General features: G+C 40.9%; 4 protein-coding genes across 4 annotated transcripts; 3 read left to right on the top strand and 1 right to left on the bottom strand.

Moving 5' to 3' along the window:
• Window positions 1-88: 88 nt before the first annotated feature.
• On the top strand, window positions 89-2,021 carry LOC125771002 (rhythmically expressed gene 2 protein-like). Its single transcript, XM_049441175.1, has 3 exons — window positions 89-747; window positions 881-963; window positions 1,399-2,021. The coding sequence occupies exons 1-3, from the start codon at window positions 593-595 to the stop codon at window positions 1,956-1,958; spliced, it is 798 nt and encodes a 265-aa protein (XP_049297132.1). The 5' UTR covers window positions 89-592; the 3' UTR covers window positions 1,959-2,021.
• A 244-nt stretch (window positions 2,022-2,265) lies between these two features.
• On the top strand, window positions 2,266-4,620 carry LOC125770958 (COP9 signalosome complex subunit 1b). Its single transcript, XM_049441092.1, has 3 exons — window positions 2,266-2,457; window positions 2,612-3,961; window positions 4,056-4,620. Exons 1-3 carry the CDS (start codon window positions 2,434-2,436, stop codon window positions 4,140-4,142), a joined length of 1,461 nt encoding a protein of 486 aa, XP_049297049.1. The 5' UTR covers window positions 2,266-2,433; the 3' UTR covers window positions 4,143-4,620.
• On the bottom strand, window positions 4,540-6,104 carry LOC125770982 (corepressor interacting with RBPJ 1). Its single transcript, XM_049441146.1, has 3 exons — window positions 5,901-6,104; window positions 5,544-5,824; window positions 4,540-5,461 (listed from the first exon to the last, which is right to left on the bottom strand). Exons 1-3 carry the CDS (start codon window positions 5,970-5,972, stop codon window positions 4,774-4,776), a joined length of 1,041 nt encoding a protein of 346 aa, XP_049297103.1. The 5' UTR covers window positions 5,973-6,104; the 3' UTR covers window positions 4,540-4,773.
• Window positions 6,105-6,532: 428 nt separating this feature from the next.
• Window positions 6,533-8,753, top strand: LOC125770973 (odorant receptor 82a-like). Its single transcript, XM_049441109.1, has 4 exons — window positions 6,533-7,605; window positions 7,683-8,130; window positions 8,199-8,351; window positions 8,416-8,753. Exons 1-4 carry the CDS (start codon window positions 7,037-7,039, stop codon window positions 8,473-8,475), a joined length of 1,230 nt encoding a protein of 409 aa, XP_049297066.1. The 5' UTR covers window positions 6,533-7,036; the 3' UTR covers window positions 8,476-8,753.
• Window positions 8,754-17,454: the final 8,701 nt, after the last annotated feature.

Genomic DNA, 17,454 nt, shown 5'->3' with positions numbered 1-17,454 from the left:
TTCCAATGAGATCTCGCTTATATTGGTGTATTAGGTAGATAAGCGAGACCCAGTGAAAGACACGGAAGCAAGCATAGGTTCAAATTTACATATAATACACTTTCCAGCATGTCTGAACAATTTCACCAACGAACACAATTTCAAGGGTATTGTGGACCTCTACTGAAAGCTGCCAAAAATAATGGGCATATCATCGATCGGTACAGAACGTAAAGAAAAGACGGTAGTAAACGGTTAGCAAGAATGTTTGTACAGCCCGTAACGCAGAATCCATACCCGACAACACACGAAATAAATCAGTAACCAAAACATTGCCGCCCTTATCAATGAGATAAGGGATAAGAGCACACACTCACACCGAGCAAACACATCGAAAAGGCTTGGCAGTGCTCTGATTGGATGCATCGGCCCAATCCATCTACGGCGGGTACGAAACCAACCAGGCCAAATCAACCGGCAACTTGCGTGGTTTGCTATTACGCTTGCGACGGTTGAACCACACGCTTCGTGATACGCGAGCGCACCAGAGCAAGTGTTTTGCGCAATATCTCATTCTAGAATTCGGAACATAAAAGAATCACCGTCCAGCACCATGAGTTTGTCCCGGTTCCGTTTGATTACATTCGATGTGCACAGTACGTTGCTACAGTTTCGTTCGAGTCCCGGTAAGAAGTATGGTGAAATTGGTGCAATGTTCGGCATCAGCAACAACAACAACCAACTGGTGGCAAACTACGTCCAAAGCTGGTAAGTTGTGGTACATTATGGCAGTGTTCACCACGGGTCACGGTGCTTGAAATTCCCTGATATCGGTTTGGTGCTTGTGAGATAACGAGGATTCTCCTGTTTTGTTTGATTCTCTTTTACCATTATCCGATAGGCACAAAATGAATCGGCTTCATCCGAACTTTGGACTGAAGACTAAAATTTCCTACAAACAATGGTGGCAGATGATGATAGACGGTAAGTCGCTACGGATTAACATAAATTACGTAATTCCAGATACCGTGGCGGGGTGGGAGAAGCAATTCGGCAAGCGTGTAAGCATTAGTCGATCGGACTAGTAAGTTCGAAATATTCAAAGAGCCTTTTTGCATTACGTCAAGGCAAATGGGTCAGTGTCGGATCGATGGATGGAAAAGCACATGGCCCAGTAAACGATTACCTCCCCGTGATTCGTTATCAGTCGGCCTTACTACCATTGAATCTTGTGTCCGATAGGGTGTCCGACACGGGGGCTTCGATTGTGCGATCTGATAGGTCAATGATTTATTTTATAGTGGCTTTACAGCCCCCTAGGTACTTCCTAAGCAGCATGATATTGATTTTTATAGGTCTATATTGTTTTTTCGGGTTAGATAAAAAGAAAATCTTTCAATGCTCTTGTTCTGCTTACAGGCATTTTCAATGAAAATGGAACTCACAACATACCGCAAGAGAAAATCGAACAGATGACGGAACATTTTATGGAGTACTTCAAAACGAGCGTCTTTTGGCAGCATTGCTACGGATCGGTAGATTTCCTCAACTATCTGAAGCTGCAACAGCACGTAGAATCCAATGGTCAGAAACAACCGCCATTCAAGCTGGGAGTAATCTCTAACTTCGATCCACGGTTGGACGTGCTGTTGAGAAATATGAAAATTAATCACTATTTTGACTTTGTGCTAAACTCGTACGACGTCGGTTACATGAAACCGGCACAGGAAATCTTTGACCGTGCCATTCAGTCGTCCGAGATAAAGGATCTCAAACCGCACCAGTGTTTGCACATTGGCGCTACTCCGGCAACTGATTACTTCGGGGCGCGGAATGCCGGATGGTACAGTTTGCTGGTGCACGAAAAGTCGGCGGAAGAGTTGACGCGAAAGTATGGCCAGCTGGTGGAGGACAATCATGTGTTTTCTAGTCTGTTTGATATTCACAAAAAGATATCTAACGATTACATGAGATGGTGAATGATATTAGGCAGGGCGTGTGCAAACGGTACGATATACGAATAAAGTAATATAATCCAAAAACGTGACGTTGTTTTTTATGCATTTTTTGTACGTTTCATATTTGGTCTGATGGGGCGCGCGAATAATAATTTGATTGTTCTTAACACTAGCTAATTTACTAGGAAATGAAGAAATAAACTCAATACTTGAAAAAGAAATTTAAAATAATTAATTTAAAAAAAAACAAATATCGAATATGTCCTACAAGACTGATGAATCTCACCTACAGTGTTTAACTGCCATTGTGCAAACGCAAAAGTGTCACACCTTTCTATACCCATCTTGGCCCAGGTTGTCATTGTGGTTCGCTTCATTCTCGGAAAAAATCACACTCATACTGATTGAGCAGTGGTTACAGAAGGAAGAATTGTAGTGTTAGCGAAAACCGTAATAATTTCACATAAATAATTCTTTTACGCGTTCCTCGAGCAAAATGCCTCTACCCGGATGCTTTTCGGTACGTTTTGCGGCAGAAACCTGCCTCACAATACGTTAGTCAAACGGTGTTTTAGCTTGCTAGCATAACCTGCGGTCAATCTATAGAATCATAAACATCGTACATGTTGACCAGTCTGTTATGATGATTGCATTTGGGTTTTTTGCCATTACAGAATGCAGTCGAACCGATGCAGGTGGATGTGCAGCCGGAAGATAACGAAAACAATGAGGAGGATATGTACGTGGTCGAAAACCCATCGATAGATCTGGAACAAGTTGCCAACCAGTACACGGGGTTGGCTAAACTGCACCGGCTCATCTACGTCTCGGACCACTGCCCGACGCTGCGCCTCGAAGCACTCCGGATGGCAATAAACTACATTACGACCACGTACAATGTGACGCTGTATCAGCATTTGCACAAGAAGCTGGCCGACAATGTGAGCAATCAGTTTCTGCCCGATGTTGCCTCCCAGTCGACCGGTTCGCAAGAGATACCGTCCTTCGATGCGACCTGGGTTGAGTCGAAGAGCAAAAAATCCGCACTAAAGCTGGAGAAGTTAGACTGCGATCTGAAGAATTATAAAGCTAACTCAATCAAGGAGAGCATCCGGCGGGGTCATGATGATCTGGGCGATCACTATCTGAACTGTGGCGATCTGTCGAATGCGCTCAAGTGTTACTCGCGAGCTCGGGACTACTGTACTAGCGGCAAGCATGTAGTAAACATGTGCCTGAACGTGATCAAAGTGTCGATCTACCTGCAGAACTGGTCCCACGTGCTCAGCTACGTTTCGAAAGCGGAAGGGACTACCGAGATTTCCGAAACGTCCAAGGATAAGGATCCGAACCAGGTTGTGATAACGCGGCTTAAGTGTGCCGCCGGATTGGCTGAGCTGGCAACGCGCAAGTACAAGTCCGCAGCTAAACACTTTCTGCAGGCAAACTTTGACCACTGCGAGTTCCCGGAGATGATTTCGACGAACAATGTGGCCATGTACGGTGGATTGTGTGCGCTGGCCACATTCGACCGGCAGGAACTGAAACAGGTGATTGCAAGCAGCTCGTTTAAGCTGTTTCTCGAGCTGGAACCACAGCTGCGCGATATCATATTTAAGTTCTACGAGTCAAAGTACGATTCGTGCCTGAAGCTGCTGGACGAGATTAAGGATAATCTGCTGCTGGACATGTACATTGCACCGCACGTAAATGCACTCTACACGCAGATCCGCAACCGGGCACTGGTACAGTACTTTAGCCCTTACATGTCCGCCGACATGCGCAAAATGGCCACGGCCTTCAATCGATCGGTGGCAGCGCTGGAGAATGAAATAATGCAGCTGATACTGGACGGACAGATACAGGCGCGCATTGATTCGCACAACAAAATACTTTACGCGAAGGATGCCGACCATAGGAGCGCCACGTTCGAGAAGGCAATCAACGTCGGTAAGGAATTTCAACGGCGTACGCGAATGTTTATCCTGCGAGCGGCTATCCTACGACGTCACATTCATGTGAAGGTATGTTTGTTTCGAGTTTAGCATTATAATAATTGCTTTAGTTTCGAGTTTAGCATTATAATAATGATTGTATTTTCTTTCCATTGTACTGTAGAATCAGCCACGGGAAAATAGTAACCATGTGACGGAAATTTGCGTCCCGGCGAGTGGTTCGTCGAGCGGTACCCTGGCGCGCAATTGATTGAATCTAGCCGAGGAAGAGTTTTTCGTTCGCTTCAAAAGAAAATCCAAATAAAACGTCTAAATGCCCGAGGTCCAGTATACACACACACACTTCCCGCGATGATGCGCTGAAACCGGAAGTTGGGTTTGGCCGTGAAGCGGTACAACGCTTCAGAAGCCGTAAAGAAACGTTCAAACGTAACAAGAGCAGATAAGTTTGGAAACACTGGAATAATCGCTTTTCAAGCAAAAAGCTACATTGCTGTGGCGTATGTTTTGTCGTCAATTTGTTTGTCGCATGTATTATATACCGGAACACGTGGATCATTTATCCAGTGCGCTATATCCACCAACGAGATATTATGGGCTTCGATTACGGCGCACAGGTTCCGTTTCGGAAGAAATCAATGAAATCATTTTAATTCTGTGTGGATCCTATTTATACGATATGTTGAGCGAAGTTTTGAAATTTTCCAATAAACAAAATTAATTCTAAACCTTTTTTTTGCTTTCATTTTGTCGTTAAGAGTCGGTGAGGTTAGAGCAACTTTCGGGCTTGGGGCAATACAATCACATGGTCCGTAAGTAAGAGGTTGTTCTGCCTGTGTTTAGCTGATATGAAGTTGTATACACTGTGAATACATCCATTTCTAACGCCTACTACGATCCTTACGTGGACTAGCGGAACGATCACGACGCTTGCTGTGTTTTGTCGTTTCATAGTTGCGTGACGATCCAGCGTGTGGAGACCGTGAACGGCTACGGTGCCGATGTTTGTCGCGCCGTTCATTTACTGCTACACGTTCACGCTCCTTCCGCTCACCACCATTCCGATAATCCGATCGATGATGGTGTGACTGTTTGGCTTTCTTTTTTGAACCCCTAACTTCCTTCTCCGAGTCGGATGAAGCCGAATCACTATCACTACCACTACTACTGCTATCGGTCTTACTACTACTAGGTCGTTTCTTACTCTTCTTTTTGGACGAACGCTGTCGTTTCTCGATTTTTTCCAACTTTTTCAACAGCTTCTTCTTTTGCTTTTTTGTCAGCGAGCGGATGAATTCTGTCTCCGGTACGGCTTGTTCAGTTTCCGGATCTGCCACGAGCTTGTGTGATGTGACCAACTCCTGGGCGCTACGTTTCATTGCAAGCCCATCGTCTCGCAGCTGCTGCTCCAGTTCACCTTTGGACAGAATCTGGTTTGCTTCCGCTTCGGAATGAATTTTCTTCGCCTCACTCATCGACAGACTGTACATGGTGCATTCTTTGTCCGTATTGATGTGGCCCCATTTGTGACACTTTATGCACCGCACATTGCGCACTTGTATACCGAACCTGTAAGGTAGAGACAAAACGGGAAGAGTTGAAAACCCATCGTCCTTGGCAGCAAAACGTAAAAAAAGCTCTCACAACTTACGGTTGGTCGCGAATTTCGGTGTCCCCTTTGCAGTAGCTTTCACGCGGTGCATTGTATTTGCGTTGCCATTCAAACTTGTACTCGGACTCGTTTGATTCCTGCTCGCGCTCCTTCTTCATGCCAGGTGGAAGTTCGTACATAAAGTTAACACTCAGCTTGTCCTTGCTGTCCCGGCTGAGCATGGCCTTGTTGTCGTGCAGTTCCTGTTCCTTTTCATACTGGTTCCGCAGCTCTTCCTGTTTTTTCTTATACGCTTCTGCTTGCTGCTCTGCCATCCATACCTTAAAAGGGGGGTGATGATATATTACCATTAGTCCAGCAAATCTGTATCACTACATTATGGTTTGCATTTCTTACCCGTTTGAGGTTATCTCTTGAGGCAGGATGGAAAAACTTCTTGCACATGTAATTGTTAAATCCTTTCCCCATCTTTGCCGATTATTTAGTGAACGTTTCGTACCAAAAAAGTAGGAATAATTGAAGAATTTTGGGAGATGCGTAGCAACTTTGTTTTGTTTAGAGATTTTATTTTTCTACCTGACAGCTTGTTTGTCAGACATTTCACTGTGTTCGTTCCATAGGACAAATGTTTCATTTATAGCATTAAAAACTATTGTCTTTTGTATCGCTAATAATATTAATTAATGCTTTTGTGTGATTAGCTACATGCATTGTGTAACTATTTATTACTAACTTCGTTTGTTTTACATCATCTAAAAAAAATAATTCTGAAGAAAGTAAAAAGGGAAATATGTGTAATTTTTACGCACTAGATGTCGCTAGCATATTTTCTTGCAGTTTCAGATGGTCGTGGAAAACATCGAAGAATAAATTTTTTCAAACCGGAAACGTGGTTAGAAATTTTCCTGCTATCGATAATTTTGTTTTTACTGATTATTGTTATTTTGTATATAAGATACACTAGAGCAAATTAAAGAAGAAAAATATGTATTCTATACGGAGAAAGGTGAGTCAACGGACCTTCCAGTATAGTGCTGATAAATTTTTCCTAGTATTTTAATTACGAATCCAAAGCTGCTGTAGACGCTGTTACAGGCGCTGTGGTCCTGATAGAGGACATCAAGATGGGTTAACACGATCAACACCTTTTTTGATCTGATGGAATATAAGACAATGGGCAACAATTACTCGCACTCCAGTTATTGTGATTTGCCGATGAGCTTCATGTCCACAAGATAACTTTGAAAAAAAAAACAAACTATTTACTATAAATAATTCAGCTGCGAAAAACTGTAGCATCCAAGATGCTAAATCCGAGTTAAACAGCAATAAGAAAAATGTTACGTTATATTTAAATTAAAGGGCACACAATGGGGCAAATGGCAAATGACCACTTAGCTTCAATATTCGAGTGTAAATAAACAATCAATTATCTTACATTGCTAGTGTCCTTCGCGGTGAGAAATTCACACACTAAATAATGAAAGACACGAAACATATATTTACACCAACGTTTGTTGTAAACTTGCCACATGGAACATAGCGCAAGAAATTACTATAAAAACGCCAACAGCACGTACAGTGACGAATTATTTTCAACTGTTTGTTTGCTAAGGTGCGACATGTCTCAACCGAACGAATTCCCTGCCTACCAATTCCGGTATGTGCGTTATTGTGGCGTAGCGGAACAGCCAACCTGGTGGTACCGTTGCCGGCTTTGGTATGCATTCATTTTGCTCAGCTCGTTCTGTCCGCTCCATGTGTTTTATCTTGTGAAAACTCCTTTATCCGATCTGATCGTTACCTGTGAAGAGATCATGCTGCTACAGTTAAATGCTACGGTTGTGCTAAAGTTTATCCTGTTCGTAAGTCATCATGAGGAAATGTACAATCTGGTGCATTCCTTCAAAAGTGTTCAAAAATGCATTACGGTTGATGAGTTACCGCGGTTTGTGAAGTGTAATGAGATCCATGCCAAACTCGTACGAGTTTACGTGATCGGCACAACGATCATTGTTGCATTGTACGAACTGAACGCAATAGCTACCAGTGTATCATTATCTTTGCAGCAACAGCATGTCCATTTCGTGACACCGTTCAGGTATTTATTGACCATCATTGTATTGTACAGCATGTAGCTAATTGTGTTAAATTTCGAGAAAAATCCTTTCTTTACAGTTTCCCGTTTAATTATCAGCATCCGGTTGTGTATGCTTTGTGCTTTTTACATAATTTGGACTCGATGTTGTTAACTGTATTCATTAGCGTAACGATCGACGTATGCTACTCGGAGATGGCCACCAACTTAGCTATCCACTTTGATATCGTTCGGGAACGGTTCGAGCGGCTCGACATTTCCGCCGATCAACCGTTCGCCGATCGTGAGCTAAAGCAGGTAATTTCGTATCACAGTGATGTGTTATCGTTGGCGCAAAAGATGACACATCTCTTTCAAGCGTCCGTGTTTTACTTGCTGCTTCTGGTATCGACCATATTGTGTTTGCTGGGGTACGAGTTTGTCATGGTGAACAATATTTACAAGCGTGCACAGGTGGTATTTTTGGCCAGTATCATTATTGGTCAGGCTGTCATCTATACCTATCACGGATCGGCGATTCGCGATCATGTGAGTTTCGTTTTTATTTTAAACGAATCAAAATATCCTTTAAACAATCTTTATACATACTCTTACAGAGCGTTAATGTATCTGATTCGGTTTATGCAACTAACTGGTACGAAGCAACAACGGCCATAAAGAAGCAAATACATATCAGCTTGATGCGTGCCCAGACACCAGTCATAATCAAGAGTGGCTTCATAGAAGCCTCATTGCCAACGCTCAAAAAGGTAATCAAATTAGATGGGTTTATTATAAATATATTTTTTTTTAATTTTTATGATGTATTTATAGATCCTTAGCTCCAGTGCATCATACATAACTATGCTGATGTCGTTGGAACCGGATGTTTGAAGTACTTTAACTGGAATAGCGAAGAAGTTTCTATTTAATATTTTTCTCTATAGCACATACACTGTAATTAATCATCAGCATAAGTGGTGCTGATAATACGACAAAAACAGTAAAAACAATGCAAATAAATATACACTGAACACTGTAATCAAGGGTAGCATTTGAATAAAAATAAATCTCTATAGATACACTGCAGCAGATTCTCCACAAATACAGATAACTTTTGATTTTTGTGCATTATATTCATTTAATGGAGGAATGTGATACCCGTTGGACGACGGCCGAGAAATGGACGATTAAGTAATGGCATGAATTTATTGAAAAAAATGAAGTTGTTGGGGAATGTAATGGATATAGTACAAACATTTAATTTATCAATTTATAAATTTTCCTAAACTTCCCAAAAAAAAGCTAAGGCTATAGCCTTAGGAGATTTTCATTTTTTTAGAATTTTTGTATTTTTTATTTCTTTCTCATTTAAAGCATTATTTGAGTGAAAAGAAAATTATTTCAAAAAATTCTCATAAAAATACGTCAATTTATAAATTTTGCTAAATTTCCCAAAAAAAACTAAGAATATAGCCTTAAGAAATTTTTAAACTTTTAGATTTTTTTAAATTTCTTTTATTTTTTATTCTTTTTTCGTTTAAAGCATTATTTAAGTGAAAAGAATCTTATTTCAACCAATTCGCATTAAAATAAATCAATTTATAAAATTTTGCTAAATTTCCCAAAAAAAGCTAAGACTATAGCCTTAGGAAATTTTCAAACTTTTAGATTTTTTTTATTTATTTTTGTTTTTTATTCCTTTCTCATAAAGCATTATTTGAGTGAAAAGAAATGTATTTCAATGGTAAATTGAATATAGTATGTTTTACCTTTATGCAACAGGATTCAGTACTAGCAATTGGATTTCACGCGAAATTTTATTATTATATTTTACTATTGGACATTTCATGCTAATTTTTACATACACGATGTTTGTTCAATTTCTTTGTACCACTGTTAGCTTTTTATTGCTAATAAAGTACACGCTTTTATTATTAAAACAATTCATGGTAGAAGAAAAACATAAAACCGACTTTTCCTGTGTATAACACAACCATTTGTTCGTTTGTTCGAAACGTTGAAAAGAAAAAAATATAACTCATCTACGTTTATCAATTCGATAAAAGAGAACAAAAATAAAAAAGTAGAAAAGTATGTATTGGAATCAACCATGACTAACTCTACAGATGGACATGAAATAGATTACCGATGAGAGGAGAGTAAAACAAAGCGAGCTATCCGCATCATCAATACGGAGTAAGTAGTAATTTCAAATTAAATATAATGCATGTAGCTATTGATAGATCGTGTGTGATATCAGTAAAAATACAGAGGATGAAAAATGCAAGAAATTTTTGTGGAAAGCTCCAATCGATATTTCAGTCCTATGAAGAACAACATAAGTGTAGAGCATTAAATACATGAATTGTTTTATTTGAACCTTCCAACCTGTTTATCACTACTAATCACTACCTTGTTATATAATACGTAACATTATTATACCTGAAATCAAAATTATTATAGACAACGATTTATTAGAAATAGTACAATTTCAAACTCCTCTAATCTACTAAGGACAACTATAACAAAGCTCTGTTAGTGATGGCTTCGTCACATCAATATTAAACTTCAAAGGAGAAGTGCTGCCCATCTACGAGTTGGTTTAATTTTACGATTAATTTAAAATAAAATAATTAAAGCAAGTGATAAACGGTGTCGGTCCACACGGCAGGACCGGGTTCAAATCCCATCCGTACCTGCTTTCCTGCTTTTTGGTAAAATAAGTCTAGTAAGCCCGAAATGACCGGCGTGACCTGTAAGGTCATTTAAAGTTAAGAAAAGAGAGAAAGAATTAAACAACACAAAAGGCTTTGTTTAAAATATCTCTACCAGAGAAAAACAATTCAAGAAAGAATTAAATGGTTGTGCGATAAACTAATGGACAAAAGAGTATAGTAAAACCAATGAACTTTTAATGTTTTTAAAATAATGTTGTAATTCAATGTAAATTTGAAAATTTGAAAAAAAAAATTGAAAATAGCTAATAATACTACAATACACTACTAATCTATTATATTGTTAAACACAATCAAAGTTCAGTTTAAAAAACCCAGCTTAAAATAAACGTTATTTGCAACTGAGCTGCATGAATTAAACTAATCGATTTCAACCATAGGTTACAAGTACCTGCACGATAGGATATAAATATTTTCCAGCAAGAGAAACTTCCTTCGCTACCCATGCACCACTGTTGCAGCGTGATGGCGTGTAGGCTTGTAGGTATTTTTTTTTAACGGCACCATAGTGAGACCATTTAATTTTGCTACTCCATTGGTTCCGGTTTAGTCGTTTCACTAACGCCCGAAGGAAATATGGATGGACAGGGAATAGGGAAAGAAACAACAGCCTAGAAACATACAGTAGTGGCACAATTTGGTTGGTAAAAAGAAAACGGAAAAAACTTCCCACTAACAAGTGCAAAGAAGTGATCTCCACTGCCACAAACAGGGCAGCATAACCATCTGGTGGCACAGCCGTGTGCCTTGGCATTCACTTCCAGCGGACAGCGGGCGGGTTTCACGATACTGGCGAAACTCCCAACCGTTCGCTTCAACACTTTTCGGTGATTGTTGCATGCTGAGCCGTGCCGGAGGGCTCAGTCCGTTGTGCCCGAGGAGGAACCATCCGCATCGCTTTGCTTGATGCTCGTAATGTTTATAACATAATGCAAAATCTATTTTACAAAAGCAGGCACTTTTCCGGCGCGGTTTTTTGGCAGTTCGCGCTAAAGGCTTCGAGACCAAACGAGTCTCAGTCGGTGTGGTGTGGTTCCAGCCCGCCTGGAACTGGAGTGCAGTATGGGGTTTATGCTCCGGGAACGTTCGTAAGAGAAGAGTTTTGTTTTTTTTTTATTTAAAAAAAATTCTGTTCCATGCCCATCTCTTCCCTTATTTTGGGTGGGGGGAGAAAGATTTTTTTTTATTTCGGAGTAAAAGGATGTTCAGCACACTGTCGTTCTAGTTCGGTTCACCATTTGTCGGATGTGTTGTGTGAACGAGCGAAATATGGCCCTTTGGCGCTCTTAACGGCAACAGCTTTTTACGGTTGTGTGTTCCCGCTACCGAATCCGTTGTGTAATTGTGCATTCGTACGCTTGTGTGTGTGTATGCAATGGTAAAGGACGCAACATGCGAAATATGGCCTGGCGTACAAAACTGCTCGCCCAGAATGCATGGTGAGAAAGTCGACAACAAAACCAAAAAAAAAAAACAGTAAAAGGAATGAAAAATAAACATCAACACATAGTTATTTTATGATGACATAAATTATCTCGCCTGATTATTATTTCAGCATTAAGCTTAAAATATATGGAATCGCTGTTTAATGACGTGCGACAGTCGGTTTGGCAGTCGGTGGTCGGACTTTGAACCTGGGCGGTAGAGGAATTTGAACATAAAAGGTAGGAGGACGCACACCCGGAATCGTGTCGTGGCGGTGCTTTTTGGTGAAGGAAATGTTAACCGGCTGTTGGCCAAAAAACAAAAAAAAAAAAACGGTTGGAAAAATGTGTTTGTGTGAACCAGGAAAAACCAGGGGAAGTGGGTGAAAACAACTTTTCACCATTTTCACTAACCCGTCCATACACGAGAGGCGGATGTCTTTGAGTCATGCTTGTGCGCTTTCACGTGGAAGGGAAATGTTCAATCAATGCCGTTCAGTCGTTACACCTCGGTGGACATGGTTCTGGTGCTTCTTCCGCTATCGAAAGACACACACACACACACACACAGGACTAGCTTTTATTCCTTGTTCTAGCTTTTTACCCTTTCTTCAGCGTGTGTCAACTAGGTGGAACAACACCTGGAGCAAAATGATGAATACAACAAGTAAAATGGAGGAAAAAAAAGATGTCCCCTTCTAGTATGAAATGAACGCAAAAGGGACATAATCGTAGCCCTTGATCCTAGCACCGATCCGAGTTGAAGATAATCGATTTGTAAGCAAAACCCAGCGCTGGCTGAGAACTCTCGGTACGGTTGGGATGATATCTGCCCGCAAACGGTTGCACTAGAACCCGAAACGCAGCCGTTAGATTTCCCAGGACTGCAGGGAACTGTCACAAGTGTAGCTCCTGGACAACCGGACGGGCGCATCGAACCGGTGGCAGGCCGCTCGGGAGACTGCTGGAAGATCGATGGAACATGCTCTCGACAGCCACACAGCGGGTAATCGAAGTGGAATGACACTCGAATCGGAAACTGTGTTTCATCCTTGGGCCAAAGAAGATCGGCCGATGTAAGGTTGGGTCCCCCCGGTTGGGTTCGCCCCCGACTACATCGACTTGGTGCGCGGATCCACACCGGATAATACACAGCGCTCGTTTCGATTCGGTTTTCCCGGCGTTTGAAACCTAGTGGCCGGGTGGATAAGATACGGAAATGCTCACACACCGGTCGACCAAGAAGACAGGTTTCGATTTCGATTTGTAAATGCCCTCGAGAAAGCCGGTCTAACGGTGGTACGCCGGCAAATGCGACAGAATATTAAAACGTCAAACTTGCTGGCTCGAAGGGATTTTTCGATGGTGACACGCGACACGGGAACCGTCGAGGGTGTACGGCACACTGTGCAGGCCGTTGCCCGACGATGACACGAAATCGTACATGGTAATCTTTCGGCGAGTTCATTGTTGCAACAGATTCATTGCACAGTCAAAATGCGCTGGTGCATGCACCTGGTGTTACCTTTTGCCCCATTGTCGAAACGCAATAAAGGAACCGATGACAAAGATGGGAATTTGAGAACGTAAATTGGGCCTCCGGTCGTTACTCCGGTGGTGGTAACGTGCAATGGAAAACTTTCCTTTCCTGTATAATATGTGGATTGTGTGTCTTTTTTTCGTTGTAGTACGGTTGGCTAACTGTAGGAATGGATTAAATTAAGGTTTATCTGTTTTCGAACAGTTGCTACATTCAATGAGCTATGAAATGAGAATGCCTTTTTGAAGGGTATAAGGACGGGCTAGTGTGAGAGGATCACTTTTTTTTATTTTATTTTATTTTACATTTATTTATTGTTATCGTGACAAAACCATTTCATGTCTTTTAAACTTGTTAGGAATCATTCAAATATTACATTATGCTGATTTGTTTTGAGCCTCTTTCGTAATAAAATGCAGCAGTGAAAGCATGTATGTAAAAGATTTTCTTAGATTAGATTATTATTATAGATTAAGAAAATTGCTAATATCTAACAAGTCTAGAATTTTTTTAATGTCGTTGGATTATTTAAATGTTTTTTTTTGGAGTTTTCCCTAATTCTGAAATTTAACTTCTTTTCCCATTTTTCTTCCAAAATTTTTTCTAGTAAGATCGTTGGCCCATGGACCAGTTCTCGCGGGACACTCAACGGTCATGAAATAAATTCAACACAAGTTACATGCTTGAACTCCAGCATCACAATCGATAATGGTATATGATTTCCGTTTATTTTATACAAACAATATTGCTGATTTACATAATGGTTAGGTATTCGTTTTCTTTTTCTCTAAATTTGTTTCTTTCAATTGTAGGTTCTCATGTTAAATAACTGCACAGATATGTTTCGATTCTTCCTGTGTGTTTTCCTGATCTTCTATTGATCATGTAGATTGTCTCAGCTAATTATTTATGGATTTCTTTTGGTATTTTGTTTTCGTATAAATGACTGTATTTGTTTTTTTCGTTGTACTGTCCTATTCTCATTCATGGTTTGTTAACCTAATTTTTGAGCTTGAAGTTGTGTTTATTTAGTTTTCTGTGTTTTGTTTTATTTTCTGCTTCGTAGTTTATGATTATTTATAATTATTTATAATGCTACAAATTGTTACTTATATTTTAGGATGAGTATTTATATTTTTAATCTTTGTTTAAACAATTTTTCGCTAGAAGAAGATCGTTTGGGTGTATGTAATGATGTAACATGAAAGTTAACCTCTAAAACTCTAAATATTTTCCTAATTATTTCCTAATATTAAGACGTTCGAATGAAGCTACATATTTGATATTTCAATAAAGGATATACATATAAGGATATTGTGAATAAAACAACAGAATGATTTTGTTGGTCTTCTATTAGAAAAAAACCACAAATTGCTCATTATTTCCTGGTCGTTTTTACAAAAGATAGATCCGAAAGCGTGCTTTTCACCGTTATTTATACGGGTTTTCCCGCGGCCATTATGTCCTACTCCTATCACGATGTTCCGTCTTAGGCTCATGTATGACGAGCGCTTATTCCTAACTGGCTCTAAAGTTTGATTCTGCACCTCACTGTCATCACGCAAAAAGGCTAGTAATAAATCTACAAGTAACAAGTTATGTCTTTAATACTACCTTTCTTCATTTAAAACAGCTTTAATGTTATCGCTTTCAAATGTAAGAAACAAAAGAAAGTGCTAGAAATTTTCAAATAAATTTATCAACATTTCCAAAACTACCCGTGGTGATCCAGACTTTCACCACACTGGCCGATCTCGCCAGCGTTCGTTATGGCATATTCCAACCACTATTCAAACAAAATTGTAAAATTTCATTAAAAGTTGTTTTATGTTTCTGTCCCCCTGTTTCACTTCTCTACCCCTCACCTTCTCTGTGTGCTATAGATTTGAGTTTGGATAACTACCTTTTTTTTCCACCGTTTCACCTTATCGAGCGATAACTTCGATTCGTTCAGCAATCGTCAACAGTTCGCCGGATCTGTACGCTATCAGGCGCATTGTACATTTTCAGCGACACTACACAAACGCTTCGTTGATGCAATTCTTCTCCCCTTTGCATCTCCCAAAGTTTCGCCAGGTAACGATCGGTTTAAAGTGACATTGGAGGAGGGTAAGCAGAAGAGAGAAAAAAAATCGTAGTATACAGCTTCTTATCATCAAGCAGCCGAAGTACACCGACCTCGGTACCACCGAATCGGTCCTATCGCATCGTTGTCAACGTGGATAAGCGATAATACACACAGGATACGAAACGGACGGAGGTAGTGGTACGAAAGGGAAACGAAGTGGAAGAAACTTTGTGTCGAGATTTCAAGCACCCGGGCCGTGTCCCCGTCCCCGCCTATCGACAGCTGGGTGCACATTATTTGACAGGTGAATTTTACAAATTACATTTGAATATTTTTGTGCCAAAGTTTGGCGCTCGTTTTGGGAAAGTTGAGGGTGGGTTTTGTTGCTGTTGTTGTTGTTGTTGGGGTGCATTTGTGTTCCCCCGGGGAACACACTCGAGACCTGGTGGGACTGGTAAAGCAAAAAAAAAACCCCGGAGAGCGGTGAAATACCTTGGGGGAATTTGGTGTGGAGTCGCACTTGAAGTACTTCAGGTATGATGGATTAAAGGAACAGGCAAACAGCGGAATAGGGACAGAAACCAGGTTCTGGCCTCCACTCATCGCTTTACAAATACAGGACATTCAAATAAAAAAACACACACACACAAACACACACACAGAGGGAACATTCGGCAAAGTAGATGAGAGGACGTCATTAGGGTTGGTAGCTCTAGTACATCCACATTCCCCCCACAAGTGTGTAGTGGTTGTGTATTCATGCCACACGTGTGTGTGTATGTGTGTGTGCGTGGGTTTGTGCGAGTGCATTAGTGAACGTTCGCTGAAAAATGGTTGTCATTACGGGGTCTAAGTACCCAGCAATGATCCGCCAGGCAAAGGCAGAAACTAAAATGCTGCCACATTTATGGATGTCTCCCTTGCGGTGGAGCCGAATGCGTTCGGGTGCTCCTTACTTGTCCTCCTAGCCCCACCCTGTTGTGTGTGATGTGATGATGATGATGCCGATGTTGATGTGTTCCGTTGATGTACCACACAGGGGTAGAAATAGGCAACCAGGGGACAGGGTGGTGATAATGTTGCTACGGTGAGCACAAAAAAAAAATACCCCGGTGAGGACCCGGACCCGTACATCGACATCGTGCGATGTCCTCTCTTGTCCCGCAGAAGCTACACAAGAAGGGGTCAAGTGTTCACCGACAGAGGTAAATACTCCATGTGGATTTCATCAAGTTTTCCGCTCTTCAACTTCCAACGGGAACCGGTGGAGTAGATTTGTGTGCTGTAATTTTCCCGCTACAGCAATGTCTACGCTTCGCACTCGTTTCGTCCTCCCGTGGCGGGGGCATCGCGGCATTATTTCCTCCCTTGGTGTGCTTTTTAGACTTTTTAGTCAATACTTAGTGGAAGGAACAGCAGCAACAAAAAAAAAGTAAAAACGAAAGGTTAACAAAAAAGGAACCAAACGAGCTCACATTTTGCATGCTCTCTTTAACTGAGCCCCTAATGATACGAATTCCCCAAACGAAGGTGAGCTCTGACGATGTCGACGACGACGATGAGCCGAGAAGGTTAAACCCTTCCGGTTTGGTGAGCATTATGATACGGAAGGGCGTGTTTTTTTTTTTTTGGTTGCTGTTGTAGTTGTTGTCCAGGTGGATGATGAGGGTGATGTACGTGCTAGAAGACTCTCGGGGTAGGCAAAGTGCGCCTCGGGATTGGTGCAAACAAACGCAGAAAAAAAAAATCTCTTGAAATTCCTTTCGAAAAAAGGATTGAAGGATGAAAAAAAAACCTTTGAAAGAAATGTGCTCAAAAAAAAAGAAAAAAGAAACAACAAAATACCCAGAACTCAGAGCGAAAATGAAAACAAGAACAAAACTACTTTGGAGAAAGCAAGGGGAGAGAGGGAAATGAGGGTGTTTTTCTGTTGGTTTGCTGCTGTTGTACATCTCATTCCGGACTGTTTACAATGTTTTTTGAAGAGCACACAAATGCAATAGCTGGAAAACGGTGGCAAGTAGTTTTCTGTACACTTTACATTAGAGCGCATATACTGGAGAGCGGCCTCGGGAGAGGGCACAAACACACAGCCCATCCATG

This window comes from Anopheles funestus, chromosome 3RL (assembly GCF_943734845.2).
Source record: "Anopheles funestus chromosome 3RL, idAnoFuneDA-416_04, whole genome shotgun sequence".
In the NCBI taxonomy this organism is placed as follows: Eukaryota; Metazoa; Arthropoda; class Insecta; order Diptera; family Culicidae; genus Anopheles; species Anopheles funestus.
Note: the sequence above shows the minus strand (reverse complement) of the source record. Positions and strands in the feature narration are given on the sequence as shown.